We start from the raw sequence: 20,414 nt of genomic DNA, 5'->3' as shown, positions 1-20,414 counted from the left end.
TTTGGGGCCCCCAGCCAGGGACACAAGCCATGCGTTGATCATCATCAGGAGAGAAGAGCACCTTGCCCTGGGAATAATAGTTATCTCTGTTTTTCTAACCAGTCTGGAAGCTACTGTGAGCCTAGCCCTAGCATTATTTCTGAGCAATGGCAGCAGACCAGGGTCCGGGCACAACTGAAGGCCAATCCCATTTGTTTCTAGGGTCTGACCACCCCAAGCTACACTGAGCTTCAGACCTGCCTCAAGTTCTCTCCTCATGGTGTGGGTAGGGCTTGCTGAGAAATTCCAGATGCTTCTGTTTGTCTTTTTGGTGTATAGCCCCTTGTCCCCTCCCTTCCCTGGCCCATGCAGCCAAGACTTCAATGATACTCCTTTTTGGTGAAGGCTGGTGGGTTAGAGACTTGTTCTGGAGTCTCCTGGATAGTTGCGGCCGACTGCAAACCGCTACCTGGTTCCAGAAAGTAGCTCTCCGTTATATCAGGGTAGTTTTCAGACAAGTGCACCCTCGTGGCAAGAGAAGCGATAGAACAAAGCCAAATTGCTTTTCGCTCCTGGAAACACTGGTCTTTTATGTCAGAGTTTGGGTTACTTAATCTTTTTGTGCCAGGAATAAGATTTCCCTGGTGTGACATCCGCTGATAGCTATGGACATTCTACCACTTTGAGTGCCAAGAAATTAATGCTCCAATCTGCATAATCAAATCCCCAGGTAAACATCATTGTGCCTTTCTCAGTACTTTTTGTCCCTTGCATTTCCAAATCCTTACATTTACCCAAAATGCATAAAAATATAATACTTGATAACAGTTTTTACTGGGGGAGCTTTAAGGTTACTGTGATAAATATTTACAGCATGAAATTCACTAAATCTGGGATCATCAGGTTTTCTTATGTGTTTGAAATATAAAAAAAATATATACAGCCTGAATGTTGCATCCTATAAGGTACATTTCTTGAATTTACATTTTAATCACTTGGTCAATTTCAGTATAATGTTGATTTATGTTCAGGTTTTGAACTTCTCTGTTTAATGTTAAAATCCTTAAAACAAACCTTCGACACAGAGGGCTTTTCATTTTTCATCGGTTTTCTTAATTCAGGTTAAGTAGATTCTTCCCTGATAAAAAGCTAAAAAGGATCCTTGCTGAAGGTCATAGTGACAGAGAAGTCAATTAGCATTATACTCCTCACAGGTGTTTGTCTTCAGAGCTCAGTGGGTTAATCTGATATGGTTCGCTGGGACTGGGAAGACCAAACGAGACCAAAGCAGGTTAAGACGATTTCATAATTTTAGAGTTCTGACTAAAGCCAGAATGTAGGGTTAATATAAATGTAAATTCCAGTATTAAACTTAGTTACGAGTTTAGTCTGCAAATTGCCTTCTGGAATCTTGTTACCCTAACAAACTCCTATCCATCCATCAAAGCTCAGTTTAGTGATCACTACCTCCGAAGGCCTCCCTCACATCCCAGATAGTGTCAATAACTCCTTCCTTGGCTGGTAAATATTCTGTTTCATTTACTACTCTACGCACAGTTGTTTCTTCATAATACTTGTCTCCTTATTAAATGATAACCTCTCTGTCCTCAGGAGGTGCTCAATAAATTTTTGTTGAGACAATGAATACAGTGACATATTTTGGCTGTCCTATGAGTATGATTGTGCAGTCTGGCACCAGGTGTTCTGAGCACAGATATCATATTTTAAGGTAAATCCACCATCTCTACAGCCAAAAAAGAAAATCAGGTATTTTGCAGACCAAATATGGCCCACAGATGTTTTACTGGGCTTCCTTGGTGTTGCAAAATAGTTGAATCAGGTGCCAATACTTAAAAATCAAGTGGCTGCCCACAAAAGTCTCTATTTAGGTTCCTGAAAAACCTAAAGCTACAGCAACATGCAATCAGCATTTCCACGTGGTCACCACGAGCTGGCGCTGGCAGCAGAGTACACAGCCTCTTTTATTTATTGCTTCACTTGGCTCAGCCCCTTATGGCATTTCAGTCTGCCATACTGGGCTTGTGGCTTGAGATTTTTCACTGTCTTCGACAGGAGGATGGTTTATGCATCAATAGCCATGGGCTCTTGAAAGCAATATTTGGGACTCATCTAGTTTTAGGAGAAGACAGCGAGTAGGAAGCCAGGTGCCTTCCATTAAGTAACTTAAAGTTTGGGTAGGGGGTCAGGAGAGGAGAGAGAAAAAATCGTATCTCTGAAAAAATATGGAAACATCAGTTCCTCGGCAAAAGGCATATCTATGTAACACAGTTCTCTATAGCGACGGGGAACAAACAATTCCAAGATGGAAGCCGGGGGTCTCAGCGGCAATAGGCAGAGATAAAGCAAATGGGAACACTGAACAAACAACAAAACAAAACTACGGTTCACTTAAAAGGAGAGATTGGGGTGCCTGGGTGGCTTAGTCAGTGAAATGCCTGACTCTTGATTTTGGCTCAGGTCATGATCTCAGGGCCATGAGATCGAGCCCCTCATCAGCTCTGTGCTGGCTGTGGAGCCGGCTTGGGATTCTCTCTCCTCCTCTCCCTCCGCACCCTATGTCTTAAAGAAAGAGATTAAGCTGCCCAGTTGTTTCAACTTATTTAAACATAAGATTTCAAAGTCTTTCTTCTTTTATGTGCCCAGTGCCCTAAGGACTGTGCCCACTCCCTTCTCCTCCTTCCTCCATCATGGCCACCTCATTTGTGAAGCCACTTCCTTCTAACCCCCTTTATGGCAAGCCTTTCATGCGCCCCAGAGGTTCTCTCAGTCCTTCATTCACTCCACATTTACTGAGGCTCATTTTTGTTTAAGTTATGTGTTGAGAAAATTCACAGGTCACTAAGGCAAGGCCCTGGTCCCTCTGAAGATAAAAGCTAAATCAAGTGAATAAAGACGAGGAGTTGCGCCCTGACTTCCTTATAACAGACCACCTGTACCCCTGATAACAACGTAATGTGGACAGGAAGCACGTCATAATACAATGTTCAGTCATGACGTATGGACTGAGAAGCCTGGGTCTTACATAGACAAAAGACAAAAAACAAAAATAGAAAATACTCCTCAACTGACTTGGGAATGAAAAGCAAATATGTATGAAAACAAATTCAGCATATATACAAAGTGACATATTGATACAGGCTGGAAACTGCTAAGCAAGGTGAGCACAGGACGCTGAGAGGGGTGGGGGGTGTGATTCTCTTTCTGGAGCCCTTCCAAAGTGCACGGCTATCCAACACGGTGGGAAGGAAGAGACAGACTTCCTCATGCCTTCACATCCTTGCGCAGGTTGTTTCTTCTGGGTTGTACTTGTCTTCTCCCTCGTCTACCTCACAAATGTAGACTCTGCCTTCTAGACTCACATGGAGGCATTATCTCCTGTGTCAGGCCATCCCCAAGCCCCTGATACGCTGTAGGCAGTCCCCGTCCCTGCTGTGCTGCCCCTAGGACCTTGCATGTGCCCCTCACCACATCACCATCTTCTCCATGGAACTTGTGGACCACGGCTATTGAAGAAATGCAATTCACCACCCAATTCCTAGCCCTGAATTACTTTTGGTGCCTCAGGTTTATTAAATGAAATAAAAGGAATGGCAGGGGTGGATGAACGGGGTGGGAGGAGTAGCATTTTGGACACAGGAATGACATACAAAATGGAATAGTTGAAGGAAAACCTATGTCATGCTCTGTGGAGTATATTTCTGCTTGGCTAGAGTAAAGAATTTGTGTCAGAAAAGACAGGAAAGAGAGAGAGAGAGGGAGGGAGAGAGAGAGATGAAGCCATTGAGGGTGAAGTGAGTCTATAGAGGGTTTTGGATGCCTGCTGAAGATAGGAGAAATGACATCTTGCCATAACCCTGAAGGCTCTTTCCCATATTCTCTGCTGCTCTTACTTGATCCCAAACCAACCTTGTGTGGGGCATCTAATAATTGAAAGCCTTGCCCTGTAGAGGCTGTGTGATCTTTCAAAGTGTCCTTTACCGTTCAGAAAGGCCACTTTTTGTGCTTCAGACAAGTGAATACCCTTCCTAGGGCTTATGACATGAGCGAGAGTCCCTGCTGCACATTCCTTCTATGTTTTCAGGTCCGATAGATGCCCACAATGAAGCCACCAAAGTCCTCTGATCTTGCAGGATAACAGATCACGGCTGGTGGTACTCGGCCATCTGGGTCCTGGTGTCACTCACCATCCCTCCAACATCACTGGTCTGCTCCTCCCGTCACCCTGTGGGTCTCTCTAAATTAGATCCCAGGTCTGTAGGGCAGAGCAGAGGCCACCTCTATGCCTGGCATGTAAGCTTCGCAAGGAAAGAGCTGGTCAATTTCAGAAACTCATGAGGCAAATGTGCATCTTAGCAGTGTGGGAAGCCCGGTGGCTATTCTAAATAGGGATGGATTTTGTTTTGTTTTGCTTTGTCTTTTGGCCTCTTCTCCTAACTCCATTTAGCTGTGGCTCAAGAGAGGCACTGATCCATCCAAATGAAAAGTTTCCACCCCCAGAACTGAAGAACCATTGTGCCACATTCTACCCAGCCCTGTGTGCAGTCACCTGCTCTTCCCTTACTACTCTGTGTTATTCCGACGTCTCCTCTTCTCCTTTCCATCTCACGTCTCACTTCAACTGTGTATATTTAGAAAGTGCCTTAGAAGCAGATGTGTATACCTCTTCAAAAGCAAATACACACTTTGAACATCGAACATAGTAGAAGGTTTCTAATTCTCAGACTGGCCAAATGCCCTCCAGAAGATAAAGTCTTGTTGGTTATTAACGGATAGTTCAAGTTCCAGGTAGCTCTGCAAGGATGTGTTCACTATGCAATCACAGGTTCTAAGGTAGCAAGGAGTGTAAACGCCTAAACAAAACAAAACAAAATAAAACAAAACAAAAAAAAGCCCTCTGCCCCTCAAAAATAAAGAAAAGGATTAAAGAGGATCTGGATGGCTTAGTTGGTTAATCATCTGCCTTCTCCTTGGTTGTGATCCCGGGGTCCTGGGACTGAGCCCTGCGCTGGGCTCCCTGCACAGCGGGAACCGGCTTCTCCCTATGCCTCTGCCCTCCCTGTACCTCGTGCTCTTTCTTTCTGAAATAAATAAATCATTTTTTAAAGGATTACAAATATGAATTGGGTACCTAGCAACAGGGAAATTAATAGAAAAACACATCTAAGTGGACAGAAAAAGGCATAGTCTTCAAACTAAGATTACAATCTTATTGCAATTAGAAACATCCCCCTCAATAATGACATCAAATGGTGACAGAGGTTGTTCTCGACCTCAGTCCTCCTCACCAGAAGACCAACCATCAGTGGATAGGACACGACTCCGAAAAACCCCAAAGACAGGCGTGAGGTTGAAGAACCACTTTGGACTACAGAGACCAAGAAGGACCACATCAAAAGGGTAAAAGGAACAGCCACACGCTGACTGCTACCTGTCCAAAAGGGTACCAGACCACTGCCCCAAGATGGCTCTTGGGGCCTATGGTTTCTCCACTGGGAGAAAAAATGTCTGAGGTGGATATGTAGGCTGCCTAGCATTGTGGGTCTCTTCCTGGGAGGTTCACTTGGGTCTCATCCCATGGAGACTGCAGGAATCTGTGGAGTTTGGGCACTGGAGATGAGATGGAGATAGAAAAGAGGGGCATGCTTTACAGCCACCAGTGCTTGGATCTGGGCAGTCCAAGTTCCCCCCTGCAGTGGTGTCTGAGATTCCAGCTGGTGGCTTTGCCTATCTGCAGAGACAAGATAGTGACCCCATCAGGCCAGGGAACTCAATATATAGTTCTGCCTGATTTTGGTCCCCAAACAATGAGCTGTACTGGCCTCTGGGTCTGTTCTGCTACTCCACCCAGCCAGGCAAGGAAATTTGTAGCCCTAATTACCACTGTAGCTTCCAGCTCCACCTGATCAGGAAACCTACCCAGAGCACCTGGGAAGCTGTGTAGCCTATCATACAATCCCACTTATAATGGCATTTGATCAGAGAGGTCAGCCAGCAGCTCTTACCATTTGCAGAGCCCAGCTGGTGGCTTCATCTGGCCAGAGAACTTGGTGTACAGTTATGCCTCATTTGGGTCCTTGGTCAGTGAGTTATGCCAACCTTGAAACCTGTTTCGCTGCACCAGCCAGACAAGGAAGTGGGCTCATGACCCCACCTACTGCTGTATAGCCCTCTGTCTCACCACCAGGAAGTATAACCAGAGCACTGGGGGCTGCATGGCCCACTGTAGAGCCATGCTTTGTGGTGGCACTCAGAGAACCCAGCCAGAAGCTCTGCCCATCAGCAGAGCGGATGATCCTGTCTGACCAGGGAGCTCAGTGGTTAGCTCTTCCTGATTCTGGGCCAGAACCAACATGGTATAACAACTTTCCCAGCCACGGAAGCATATTCACAGGCCTCCTCAACTGCTGTATACAGCCCCCACTCCAACCCAATTAGAAAGCCGGACCAGCAAATATGGGCAACTGTGGAGCCCAACCTACAGCTGCATTTTGGAAGGTAACCAAGCCAGCAGTCCTATCCAACTATTCCTAGCCAGTGGCACCCCCATCTAGGATCTAGAACAGTGCCTAACTCAAACAGACACCCCAATAGCAAGCCCCACTTTTCCACGAATGTTACTAGCTGACCTATTCTGAAACCTAAGATAAGCTGACTAGTGAAGAACTGTGTCTGCCAAAGCAAACCTGTAAAGTCTGGAGGATGAGACCACTCACTCAAATGTACAGACACTAATGAAAGACATCAAGGTCCATAATCAGATAAATATGACAGCACAAAAATAAACACTAAAGCTTTAATAACTATCCCTGAAGAAATAAAGATCTATAAGCTGACAAATAATTCAGAATTATCCTCTTAAGGAAGTTTAGTAAACTACAGGAACACACAGTCAACTACAGAAAATTAGGGATACAATAAATAAACAAAATGAGAAGTTCAACAAAGAAGAAACAATTAAAAAAAACAGAAATTATAAAGCTGAAGAATACAATAACTGAGGAATTCAACAAAGAGCTTCAACAACAGACTCAACTAAGTAGAAGAAAAATTAGTAAACTGGAAAATATATTGTATGAAATTATCTAATCATTGAAGCAAAAAGAAAAAAAAAGGAAAGAAAAAGGATGAAGAAAACCTATAGCACTTACAGGGCTAATAACAATATACACCTTATGAGAATTCCAGAAGAGAATATAAGGAGAAAAAAAACAAAATATGTTCAAATCAAAAATGGTTGAAAACTTCCCAAACCTAGGGAGAGAAATGGATAGCCAAATTCATGAGACCAAAAAATCCTGAATAGGTTGGACATGAAAAGGCTACACTGAGACACATAATAATTAACTTTTCAAGTCAAAGACAAACAGATAATTTTGGAAATAGCAAGAGAAGAGTGACATGTCACATGCCTGGGAGCTCCACACAACCATGGATGAATTTCTCAATAGAAACTTTGCAAATTCGGAGAAAAATAGCATGATATATTAAATATATTGAAAGAAAAACTTAAACCTATTAGAGCTCTCCTTCAGAAATGAAGGAGATAAAAACTTTCCTTAACAAACAAAAGTTGGGGAAGTTCATTGCCACCAAACCTGTCTTAAAAGAAATGCTAAAAGATGTTCTTTATGTGGAATTATGCTAATTAACATTGTAAAAATATATAACTATATGTGTAAAATTCACTGATAATGATAAATATAAAGTCAGAGACAGATTCTAATATTGTAGGGGTGGTGCATAGTTCACCCACAACTCTGGTTTTAAAGTAAAAGAAAATGCATTGAAAATAACCATAAGGACAACAATTTGTTATTGAATATACAATATAAAACTAAGGGAACTGTAAGGGGGAGAAGAGAAAGTATAAAGTTTCTCTTTGCTATCCAAGTTAAGTTGTTATCAGCTTACAATAGGATATTATAAATACAAAATATTTCATATAAGCCTCATGGTAACCACAAAGGAAAAACCTATAGCAGTTACACAAAAGATCATAAAGGAGGAAAGCATATTGTTACAAGAAATCAACAAATCACAAACGATGACTGCAAGATAAGAAGCAAGGAACAAAGTATCTACAAAATCAGAAAACAATAAAATGGCAATAGGAAGTCCCTAGATATTAATAATTACTTTAAACATGAATGGATTAAAATCTTTAATTAAAAGACTTAGAATGGGTGAATGGATTTTCTTAAAAAAAAAAATCTAATGATATGTTGCCTACAAAAGTCTTACTTTGATTTTAAAGACACACATAGACTGAGAGTAAAGAGACAGAAAAAGATATTTTAAATATGGCAAACCAGGAAAAAAAAAAAGCAGGAGTAGCTATATTTATATAAGACAAAGTAAACTTTAAGCTAAAAATCGTCAAAAGAGACAAATAAGGGCATTATATAGGGCATTATAAAGGGGTCAATCCATCAAGAATATATAATAACTGTAAATATTAAACTCCCAGCATTAAAACACCCAAATATGTAAAAGACATATTAACAGAACTGAAGGCAGAGAGATAGCGTGCAATATTAGAGAACCTCTATACTCCATTCTCTACAATAGATAGATCATACATACAAAGAATCAATAAAGAAATAGCAGATTTGTACAACACACGGGACAAAATAGGCCTAACACACATAGAATATTCCATCCAACAACAGCGGGATATACATTATTCTTAAGCACATGGGGAACATTTTCTAGGATAGATCAAATGTGAGGCAACAAAACAAGTCTTAGCAAATTTAAGAATATGGAAATCATTCAAGTTTTTTTTTTTTTTCCCCTGACCACATTAATATGAAACTAAAAATCAGTAACAGGAAGAGAACTAGAAATTCACAACTACATGAAAATTAAACAATATGCTCCCGAACAACCAATGGATCAAAGGAGAACTCAAAAGATAAACTAAAAAGGTATCTTGAGACAAACACAAATGAAAATACAACATATCAATACTTATAGGCCACCACAAAAGCAGTTCCAAGAGGAAATTTTACAGTGATGAACACATACATCAAGGAAAAAGAACAATCTCAAATAAATAATCTAACATTAAATCTCAAGGAACTAAAAAAAAAAAAAAGAGAGAGAGAGAGACTGAGCCCAAAGTTAGCAGAAGGAAGGAAGTGATTAAGATTAGAACAGAAATAAGTGAAATAGAGAACAGGAAAACAATACAAAAGATTAACACAACTAAGATGGTTCTTTGAAAAAATAAAATTGATAAATATTTACCTGGATTAGCCATGAAAAAAAAAAAAGATAGAGGACCCAAATCAAACAAATTGTAAATGAAAGAGGAGACATTATAAATCATAACACAGAAATACTAAGGATCATAAGAGATCATTATGAACGATTATATTCCATTTACTATGAACGGTTATATGTCAATAGATTGGACAACCTATTAAAAAAAACAGGAAAAAATGTTGAGAAATATGAAACCTATTATAGTTGAATCATGAGTGGAAAATCTGAAAAGACCAGTAATGAATAGAGATTGAATCAATAGTCCAAAATCTCCCAACAAAGAAAAGCCTAGGACCAGAGTTTTTGCTGGTGAATTTTACTGAACACTTAAAGAAGAATTAATGCCAATTCTTCCCAAACTCTTCCAAAAAAATTGGAGCGTACTGAACCACTCCCCAAATCATTTTATGAAGCTAGATTACCAAGATATCAAAGATAAAGGCAGTACCAGAAAAGAAAACAGTAGGCAATGTCCCTGATGAACATTGGTGCAAAAATTCTCAACAAAATACTTGCAAAATAATCCAACAGCACATAAAACAGATCATACTCCATGACCAGCTGGGATTGATCCCTGAAATGCAAGAATGGCTCAGCATATGAGAATCAATAAAAGTGCTACATCACATTAATAAAATAAAAGATAAAATTATATGATCATCTCAGTAGGGACAGAAAAAACACTTGATAAAATTTCATGTTCTTTCATAATAAGAACTCTCAACAAACTGGGTGTAGAAGGAATATACCTCTACATAATAAAGGCAACATATGACAGGCTTAAAGCTAATGTCGTACTTAGTGACCAATTTTTTTTTTTTCCCTAAGATTAAGCACAAGAGAAGTGTGCCCACCCTCACCACTCTTATTCAATAGAGTACAGGGAGTCTAACCAGAGCACTCAGATAAGAAAGAGAAATGAAAACCATCAGAATCAGAAAGAACAAAGTAAAACAGTCTCTAATTGCAGATGATGTGATTTTACATATAGAAAATCCTAAAAACTCCACCAAAAAGCAATTAGACTTAATCAATGAATTCAGTAAAGTTGCAGGATACAAAACCAACATAAAAAAGAGTCAGTAGCATTTCTATACACTAACAATGAATTATCTGAAAAATAAATAAATAAAATAATCCCATTAACAATAGCATAAAACCAATAAAATACTTGGGAATGGATCTAACCAAGGAGGCGAAAATTTCTACACATGAAACTACTAAACACTAATGAAAGAAATTGAAGGAAACACAAATAAATGGAAAAATATCTTGTGTTCTTGGGCTGGTGAAGCTAATTTTGTTAAAATGTCCTTATTAACCTAAACCATGTAGAGATTCAATAAAATCTCTATCAAGATTTCAGTGACTTTTTTTTACAGAAATAGAAAAAAAAAATCCTAAGTTAGTTTAGAACCACAAAGGACTCTAGGTAGCTAAAATAATCTTAAGAAAAAAGAACAAAGCTGAAGGCATCACAATTCCAGATTTCAAATATATTACAAAGTCATAGTAGTCAATATAAAATGATATTGGCATAAAAACATACAGACTAATGGAACAAAACTGAGAGACCACCCCCCTAAAAAACCCCATGTATATATGGTCAACTAAAGATAGTCAAAGGAGTGAAGAACACTCACTGGAGAAAATACAGTCTTGAATAAATGGTGCTGAGAAAATTGAATATTAACATGCAAAAGAATGAAACAAAAATACTATTTGATACCACGTACAAAATTAACCTGAAATGGGTTAAAGTTTAAACGTAAGAGCCAGAACCAATAAAATCCTAGGAGCAAAGACTGTGAATAACCTCCTTGAAACTGATCTGGGCCATGATTTGTTGGATATGAAACCTGAAGCACAAGCAACAGAATCAAAAAGGAACAAGTGAGACTACATCAACCTAAAATGATTCTTCACAGCAAAACAAATGATCAACAAAAAGAAAAGACAACTTATGGAATGGAAGCAAACCTTTGCAAACCAAGCTTCTGATAAGGGGTTAATATCTAGAATACAGAGATAGCAAACTCATACAACCCAATGGCCAAGAATCAAATAACCTCATTTAAAAATGGATAAAGGACCCGAATAGACATTTTTCCAAAGAAGATATTCAAATAGCCAACAGGTATTTGGAAAGCCTCTTGATATCATTAATCACCAGTGACATGCAAATCAAAACCACAGGATATCATCTGACGCCTGTTAGAATGAGTATTATCTAAAGATAAGAAATAACAAGTGCTGATGAGGAGGTACTGTTGGAAGGAGTGTAAATTGTGACAGGCTTTATGGAAATAGCATGGACATTCCTTAAAATGTTGAACATAAAACAATATGATTCAAAAACTTCTGGGCATATATGCAAAGGAAACAAAATCATTATCTCAAGGAGGTATCTGCACACTCATGTTCATTTCATTACTAACTAATTCAGCTCATGTTCATTTCAGTATTGATTAAGTGTTCATTAATAGGTGAATGAAATAAAAAATGTGATAAACACACACACAAATATGCACACAATCCACTTGTACATGAATGGACAAGGTGTGACATATGGAATATTACTCAGTCATACACAAAAAATCCAGGCATCTGTGACAACACGGATGGACGTTGAGGGCATTATGCTACAACAGAAAAAGACAAATACTGTATTATCTTATTTATGTGAGGTATCTAATAAAACAGAACTCATAGAAACAGAGAAGAGATTGGTGGTTGCCCCAGGTTGAGAATGGCAATGTGGGGGAAACTGGTGAAGGTGGTCAAACCTTCCAGTTACAAATAAATCCTGGATATATAATGTACAGCATGGTGACTAGAGTTGACAACACTATACTGTGTATTAGAAAGCTGCTAAGTAAGTAGAACTTAAATGTTCTCATCACAAGAAAAAAAAATTCCAAGGATATGAAGTGTTGGCTGTTAACTCATTGTGGTGATTATTTCATAATAATTACATATATCAAATATTCTATTATACATTTTAAACCTATACAATGTTACAGCAATTATATCTTAATAAGTCTAGAAGAAAAAATAATAAGGGCACTGAGATTGCTATATACCAAAAACAAAATTTTGTCCCGCTAAAAACTCTATCCCATAAAAATGTATGTAATTAAGTGCTAAACCATCAATAATATACAATGAATACATACTATGAGCAGCGATAACCTCAGTGGGAGGTAAAAGGCAACATTCCGCAGAGTTCTTGCCCTCACAGAGATTAATCATAAATTAAGTGAAATGAAACATGGAATTCCCAGTTCTCACAGCTGCACTGCATGATCTCCACCATATCTGCTACAAGAGACTAAGAGTCCAGAATTCCATAGAGAACCATGGCCTGCTGAACTATGTGGGATGGGTCATCAATACTCTAGGAGTTTCAGTGCAGGGAAAGTTCCAGGAGAACTGCTCTGACCCTGGAAGGCCCCTGAAAGATGGCAGCACTTGGGTTAAGTCTCAGAGATTCAGATTCGTGGCTTGTGGATAGGTGAGGAAAAGGGAGTATATTGTGTCGTATCCCGCTAAGTCAGTCTCATGAATAGATTTATGCTGTGAACATAAAGATTTAGGGAAGAAAAGAATCAATCAGAAGTACAGTAGGATTTTTAAGTCTTCTCATCTCATATAAAATAATACCATAAAACAAAACACTAGCAAGCCAAAAAAAAAAAAAAAAAAAAAAACCACCTCAAAACAAAGAGCACTCTAAGAAGTGACAGCAAATGTTTACACTTTGGTTCTAAGCTGTCAGATTCCCAACTGTTTGTGTGAATAATCTACACTATAACATTCTTTTCTCTCTATCTTGGCCTAAGGATATGGGTATAGGACCCTTTGAAATATCAGATGAGAAGGAAAAGAAAAAACAAAAAACTGTGTTCAGCAAAAAAAAAGAGAGAGAGAGAGAATATTACGTTTTATGAGAATAATGATAACAGAGGTGTCTAAAATAAAACCAAAGCAGAACCCACAGGAGAGGGGAAAATCATGGATGCCACAAATCAAGAGTCTTTCAGAACTGTGTAAATACGGTAGTCTTCTTGTTGAGATTTCACCGCAGAAGCCCTCTGATCTGACTTGATCACAAGTGGCTTGGTTAATCAAAATGTCAGAATACAGAATCAGAAAAAATGTTCCTTATCCTCATTTGTGTTCCCTGCAGAGGGAGCTTAGAAGAGAGGTGGACGGGAGGGACCTGAGCCGGATCACTGGTTTTGATTCCCACTCGTTCAATTACCAGCTGGGGGACTTCGTGCCTGAGTGTCCCCATTTTAAAAATGGATGCAAGGATACTGCCTGCCTCATTGGATTGTAATGGAGATGACATTGGCGAGCTCCTTAAAGGCTGTAGAAAAGTGTCTGATATGTGGGAAACACTATGCATTTTTAAATAACACTGTTGGTAGGGCCAAGGCTTCTTCTTTGCCTAGGGATCCTATTATTAGAGTCTGTTTTGTTTGGCTTTTTTGGGTGGGGGAGAGGCATCAAACACATGCTTTATGCATTGTTTATGCATATGTCTTTGTTTTGGATTTTCTTAAGAGTGTAACAAGAACTTCAAATCACTTGGGAAACAATTTGCATGCAGAATGCCTCTATGTTTAATATTATTCTCCAGCTCCCACAATTTTTTTAGTTAGGTACCTATATTTCATTTGCTCATAAACATTTATTTAGTGACTCGCCTTTATAGATGGTTTTGAAGCACTGAACTTTGTTTTATATAAATAATTCTTTGGGTATCGCATTTCATCGGTTTATATAGTAGTTAAAAATGATATAATCGCCATAAATACTACTTGCAGAAACATAATGAGTTACAAAGATGACTCCATTTTTGGTGAGCATTCAACCCACCTGGTAAGAGAAGAAAGTATACTTAGCGGAGAACTCTATTAGTTGCCTATATTTGAGGAACTGAGTCTTGTTTGACATGATTTATAAGAAGAAATGGTGAGCATTGGCTAATCTGGCCAGTAGATTCAAATAAGGTTAATTAGGGAATCGGGTTCCATTAAGAGCATTCCTTTGGGATTTTATTTGCTATACTAACCTCTCAATTCTTTGGAATTTAGCTCAAATCACTGATTTTAATACAAAGGGCCTTGTTACTCTGATTTGTTACCACCCCCAGTCCCAGAGATACCACTCTAGAAACTGGAATTGCCACAAAAGATTAGTGCCATTCTTGATTTTCATTTTCAGGTTAGACCTTGTTTTTTTTTTCCCTCAGCATGGATTTGGTTCCCTTTGCAAATTTCCCAGACTTCATCAACTAATCCATAGAACTATGACTTTTTGTTTCTCCTATACAAAAAAAAGGGGGAAAAAGGAAAAAAAAAAAAAAAAACAAAAACAAGGCGCTAAATAATATCCAAGTGACAACTTCTTACTATCTTTAAGAGACAAAGACTGGTTCTTATAAATTATTTTCTTGTTTACTTTTCACAAGCTATCTCCTAAAATCACAGTGGGTTCAACACTCTTTCTATATTTCTCTTCAAGAGGGCACTCCAGATTGTAGATAACTGTTAGGCTGTATTCAGCAGATGACACCTAAGATAAGATAAGGCATCTAAGATAAGCAGAAAACTACTTAGAAATCTATGGTACTGAATCTCCAGTCTATGGGCAGATGCTGAAAGTTCAATAATATTTGGGAGCAGGTACACTGGTAGATTGGCTGCGCCCGAAAGCCACACCCTCAAATAGTCTGGGCTTGATGACATGACTGAGTCCTCCCAAAGCATGCACACGAGACAGGAAAAGTTCAGAAGAAGAGAGGGCATAAACTTCCCTTACATGTGCGCAAAATAACTACCAACTTGCAGAATAAATTTGTATCATTTATTCATTATTCCATTCAACAGATAATTATAAAGCTTCCATAGGTGCGAAGCAAGCATCGATTGCTTTTGCTGTAGCCAGTACTCCACAGTATGTATTTGTGCCGCCAGAAAATTAAAAAAATCACAAGCCACATAATTAACAGACCCTCTAAAAAGCCAGCAACTCCATCTTTCTGTGACTGTGAGATGTAGATGGTAGAGGACAAGCAGCCCACTTTCTACCATTCTTTACAGAACTATTAACAGCCCATCTTTCAGAAATGTTATTTAAATTAGAATGGCTCCTGGAAGAGAAGACTATTTGGGGAGGAATATAAAGTGTGTTGGCTGAAAATACCCAGTGAATAAACACTGAGTTCTATTGTTAGCGTACACACCATTTCCTGCCATTTGGATATGGATTTCAGAAATTTGTGACAGCCAATGAAAAAGTTTAAACATCTATGGCACATGTGTTTATTATGGAAATAAGCCATCATGGTTCATAAACCGGGACTACGGATCCTTAAACATTGTTCCAGAAAAGCCTGAAGTTAAACCAAGCAAAATGGAAAAAATTCATGAACATGCAACAGCTGTTGAAAGTAATTATAATATTGGATCTTGATATAAGAGAGCAAAAGAAATACAACTTTTTAACAGAGGCAAGACTCTCTCTGACAAACATTTCTTGTGGTTGGAACCAGGAAAGAGAATAGAGATAGACAATTTTTTTCTGCATAATTTTTGAGTCCTAAATTATGAATTATGCTTTAACAGATAAAGCAGAGGGGAGGTTAATTTAGAAGATGAGAACTACTGTACAATTGAGAGATTTGCTTTATTTAAATTTGGGGGAAAAATTATACTTTTGATGTTGGGCTTTATCGAGCATCTTTCTTTCAATGAAATGAATGGCAATTTCTTGTTATTTCCCTGAGGAGTCAAGGAAAGATGTTCATGCCAAAGTGCAGATGGTAAATGAGCAGCCCTGGCCCAGCCATCAGGAACAGTGTTGTCCTGTAGAACCTCCAATGGCAATGGAAAAGTTCTGCATATGCATCAGCCAGTATGGCGGCTGCCGTCTCTATGAGGCTTTTCAACACTTCCAATGTGGCTAGTTTGACATAGAAACTTAATTTTCATTTAGTTTTCTATTTCCTCAGCACCATGCGTTTAGTGGCAGTGCTGGGCAGTAGAGGTTAGAGGATACCTCTGTCTCTTCTCTTTTGCTCAGGCAACCAGGCCCGGCAGCTGGGGTTTAGTTTTCATACGTTGTCACTGTGAAACCTTACTTACCGTTTGGTATATTAGCCTAAGAAGGGCTCTAAGCAAGGCTCTTGGGAGCTTATTTGAGCAAATATACACATTAACAGGATTAAAAAACCCCAGGACACAGCAAAGATCAGCCTCCCAGCTCCCTTTGCCAATTCATGTGTCTTCCTGAAGTCAGGTATATTCTCTGGTGTTTTGTCAGGGACATCATCCAAAATGATTCCAATAGCTTGACTTTCCACAACTTTGCATGTTATAAAGGAAAGTCAAGAAAAAGTTCAGTGAGAGCTTTTAGACAAGGAGAACCTGAAAAACACTGAGGCAGAATATAGGAAGAATTGTGTGTGAGGAGGAATTCTGCATGAAGACAGATATGAAAGGGAAAAAAAACCCAGCAGAATTTTTGATTAGAGAGAATGAAATAAAGAAATGTACTTGAATAAAGAACATAAAATACACTGAATAAAGAAAGAAATCACATAAAACCCGTCCTTGCTTATCATAGAATGCAAGATCACTAATACAAGACCCCAAAGCAATCAATTATTTCCTGACTCCATTCCACAGTTTCACTTAGTTTACTAGAGGACACCTCTGATGGTACCTTTTACCTGTTTATTATTTGTTGATATCTTTCTTTATCTAAACACAGCTTTCAAAAGTAAGATACATTTAAGAGAAGCTCAATTTTAATGACATCCCTTGAGAAGGGAAAGAATCTGGGTTCCAGTGTATGATGCCTTGCCTATGGAGATACTGGAAACTTTTGAACTAAAGTAACTTTTTGTCAATATCTTTTCAGAAGCAAGGATTGTTTTCCACATAAGCACATACCTGGAGGAGCAGATCAGAAGTTGGTCTGATTCGCTGTTGGAACAGGATGCTTAACGTTCGATTCTGTTGTTCCAAATCAAACACTCTTGTTTTCAACTTTACACATTCCTCCCTTAGATCCTACAACAAACACAGTGAAAGAAAAAAAAATCTGTAACTGAAAGACACTTTTGCATATTATAACCATATTTCATCTGATATTTCAGACACATTAGTATAAAAATAGTATTTTTATCCTTCAAAGCCCCCAGGAATAAATAACATACAGTGTTTTCTTCCATAGCCCATTGTCTGACAGAATTATTATGTGCAGAGAAGACCAATTTAAAAAAAAAAAAAAGGTACCTTAAAATCAGGAGTGCATTAATCTAGCATGCTATTTTTGAAGATGGTAAATGTTAGCGATATAAAGTCAATTTGAGTTTCCACCTATATTTTTTGCCTTTTCACTGTCTTCATAAAAGCAATCATAAAGCACAAACCACAAGGACAATAATGTTTTTGCAGTGAATAGAGATTTGATGAACTAAAGAAACTATCACTTTTGATAGAGCCTTTTGCTGTCATTTGTGGAAACAAGTTGAAATTTTCAACGCTGGGGCTAATAGAGCCAGTGATGCATTTAGAGAGGGAGAAGCAACTCTGAAATGAAAGCTTTAAAAGGCCACTTGAAACCTGCCTGGGCTCTGAACTGCTGGATTTCCATGTATTTGGGGTGGTTCATCTTGGTGCTGGGCAAGAAGCTGAGGAGCCATATCTGGGCATCCTTTTGGAACAGCTCTTTTGAACTGTTCAAAGACCACAGAGACCTCTTCCCTCCTCCTGTGGTATAGGGAAGCTATACCACAGGAGATTTAGGATTCTTTGGGATCCACCAAGGAACTGCCTCCCAAACGAACTTGTGATCAAGATACTTGTAGTCCTTAAATGTCCGTACTACAAGTACTCTCTTTGGTGGAGGTTCAAGAAAGACCAAGAAGAATAATGCCCCCATTCAAAGCTCTTCAAAAGATGATCTTTTTCTACATGTCAAACCTGATTTTTCCCTGCTTCCAGAATTTTTAAAAATGCTTCTGCTCTGGGCGCCTGGGTGGCTCGGTGGGTTAAGGCCTCTGCCTTCAGCTCAGGTCATGATCCCAGGGTCATGGGATTGAGCCCTGCATCGGGCTCTCTGCTTCGTGGGAGACTGCTTCCTCCTCTCTCTCTGCCTGCTTCTCTGCCTACTTATAATCTCTGTCTGTCAAATAAATAAATAAAATCTTAAAAAAAAAATGCTTCTGCTCTTGTCATATAAAGAACAATGGTCTGCTTGTTGTCCTTGAAGGCTCGGCCATTCCTGCCATCCTGTCCCTTCTCCAGCCATCACATTCCCTTCTGACCACTCCCCCCGCCCACACACACACACTGCCTGCCGCCATTCTATCCAGTCCAGTTTTGGCATTCTGGCTGACATTCATTTTAAAATCTGTCTCCTCCCTGACTTCTTCTTCTTCTTTTTTTTTTTTTGGTAAGATTTTATTTATTTGACAGATTACAAGTAGGCTGAAAGGCAGGCAGAGAGAGATAGAAAGGGGGAAGCAGGCTCCCCACTGAGCAGAGAGCCCGAGGCAGGGCTCGATCCCAGGACCCTGAGATCATGACTTGAGCTGAAGGCAGAGGCTTTAACCCACTGAGCCACCCAGGCACCCCTCCTCCCTGACATTTTTATCTGGAATCCTACAAAGACCATTCCTTTTTCTGAACTCCTGTAGGCCTTCAATGCCTCTTATAGGCCTTCAATGCCTCTTATAGGCCATTTAGCGTGCACTCCTTTGTACCGATTTGATCTTTCATATTCTAAACTTACCTTGTCAAATAGATGGCAAAGGCAAGCATAAGAAGATACCCTAACAATCAACAGCACAAGCAGACTGTTCTAAGGCTCTTTTATTCCATCACTGGGCAATACACCACATACGGTAGGAACTTAAGAAACTGATTATTTTGTTAAGTAGGATGATGATGATGATGATGACGATGACAAATTCTATTCTCTAGTGATGTGTGACTGCGGCTCTAAGTTTCTTAGCACTTCCAGTGTGTGGATCTATATATTTTGATGTGGGGCAGCTTCAGGGCGTACTTAAGACTCTATAAGCAACACAGAGAGTGAGGCAATAGCTCTGATCCCTAGCCCTAAACAAGAGGCACAAAGGTGAGTGGCTTGTCCGTAACCTTGTATGAAGCTAGACAGATCCAGCTTTGGAGGCTTAACCAGAGCCTCATTATATCCAGCTTATACTCATTTATTCTACTTATGGAGGGCAAGGGAATAGGCCGTGGTGAGGGTCACTGTACGGCTTATACTCTCCTCACCTTTGTAGTTAAATGGGTAGAGTTTAGGCATAGTATATTTCCAACTGATTGCTACCTGCAAATGCAGAGCATAGAAGAGAAATGTCATGTTCAGAACAAGGGCCCTGACTCCAAGCTCTGGGAGGGCAGAAGCCATCAAAGGCAGGGGCAGGAGTGTGCATGTGAACCGGAGCACATATACCATTTGTCAGGGGCCACTCTGGGGGCTTAGGCACTGTTTACATTAAAAGGCTAAAGCTCTTTCCTTTATTTAGAATTCAACCCCTGTCTGTGTCTCATTTATTCTACATTCTGTTTCTAGCACACATATAATTTCTCCCTGCCCCCAAATACTGTTTTCAGTACTGCTAATTAAGTAATTAATAAAACTTGACTGTGAAGTAAATAAATATTAATAGGACCGTTGGGTGGCAAGACGTAATCCTTCTCATTTGCAGGTGAAGAAACGGGAGCAGTAGTAGACAAGGGCGGGTTTACAGGGAGCAAGGAGACCTGGAAGGAACAGCACTGATGACTTTTTGCAGCTCAGCTGAGATAACGTGAAAGAGTTCTTGAGATGGGTTTAAAAAAAATAAATAAAAAAAAAGAAGAAAGAAAGAATGAAAGAAAAAAAATCAATATACTCTATAGAGATTTTTGTACAGGTACCCAAATTTCAACGGCCATTACTATTACTTAAGATGGTGAAAGTTCACTTAGCAGGAACACAATTGATTGGCCTTGAGAAATGTTCATCGCTGTGGGCTCATCGAAATCACCACGTGGGAGAGGAGGGATGTGACTTTGGTCTTACAATCACTGACCAACAGAACTGAGCTGCTTTGAGAA

General features: G+C 39.3%; 1 protein-coding gene across 5 annotated transcripts in view; it reads right to left on the bottom strand.

The window, feature by feature from the left end:
• NCKAP5 (NCK associated protein 5) overlaps positions 1-20,414 on the bottom strand; it is a 949,833-nt gene that overhangs the window by 163,607 nt on the left and 765,812 nt on the right. For all 5 annotated transcript variants that reach the window (XM_059394413.1, XM_059394410.1, XM_059394408.1 and 2 more), the window contains one exon: positions 17,232-17,351. In XM_059394413.1, coding sequence (XP_059250396.1) covers positions 17,232-17,351 — 120 coding nt within the window. The remainder of the gene's footprint in view (positions 1-17,231; positions 17,352-20,414) is intronic.

This window comes from Mustela nigripes, chromosome 3 (genome assembly GCF_022355385.1).
Source record: "Mustela nigripes isolate SB6536 chromosome 3, MUSNIG.SB6536, whole genome shotgun sequence".
In the NCBI taxonomy this organism is placed as follows: Eukaryota; Metazoa; Chordata; class Mammalia; order Carnivora; family Mustelidae; genus Mustela; species Mustela nigripes.
Note: the sequence above shows the minus strand (reverse complement) of the source record. Positions and strands in the feature narration are given on the sequence as shown.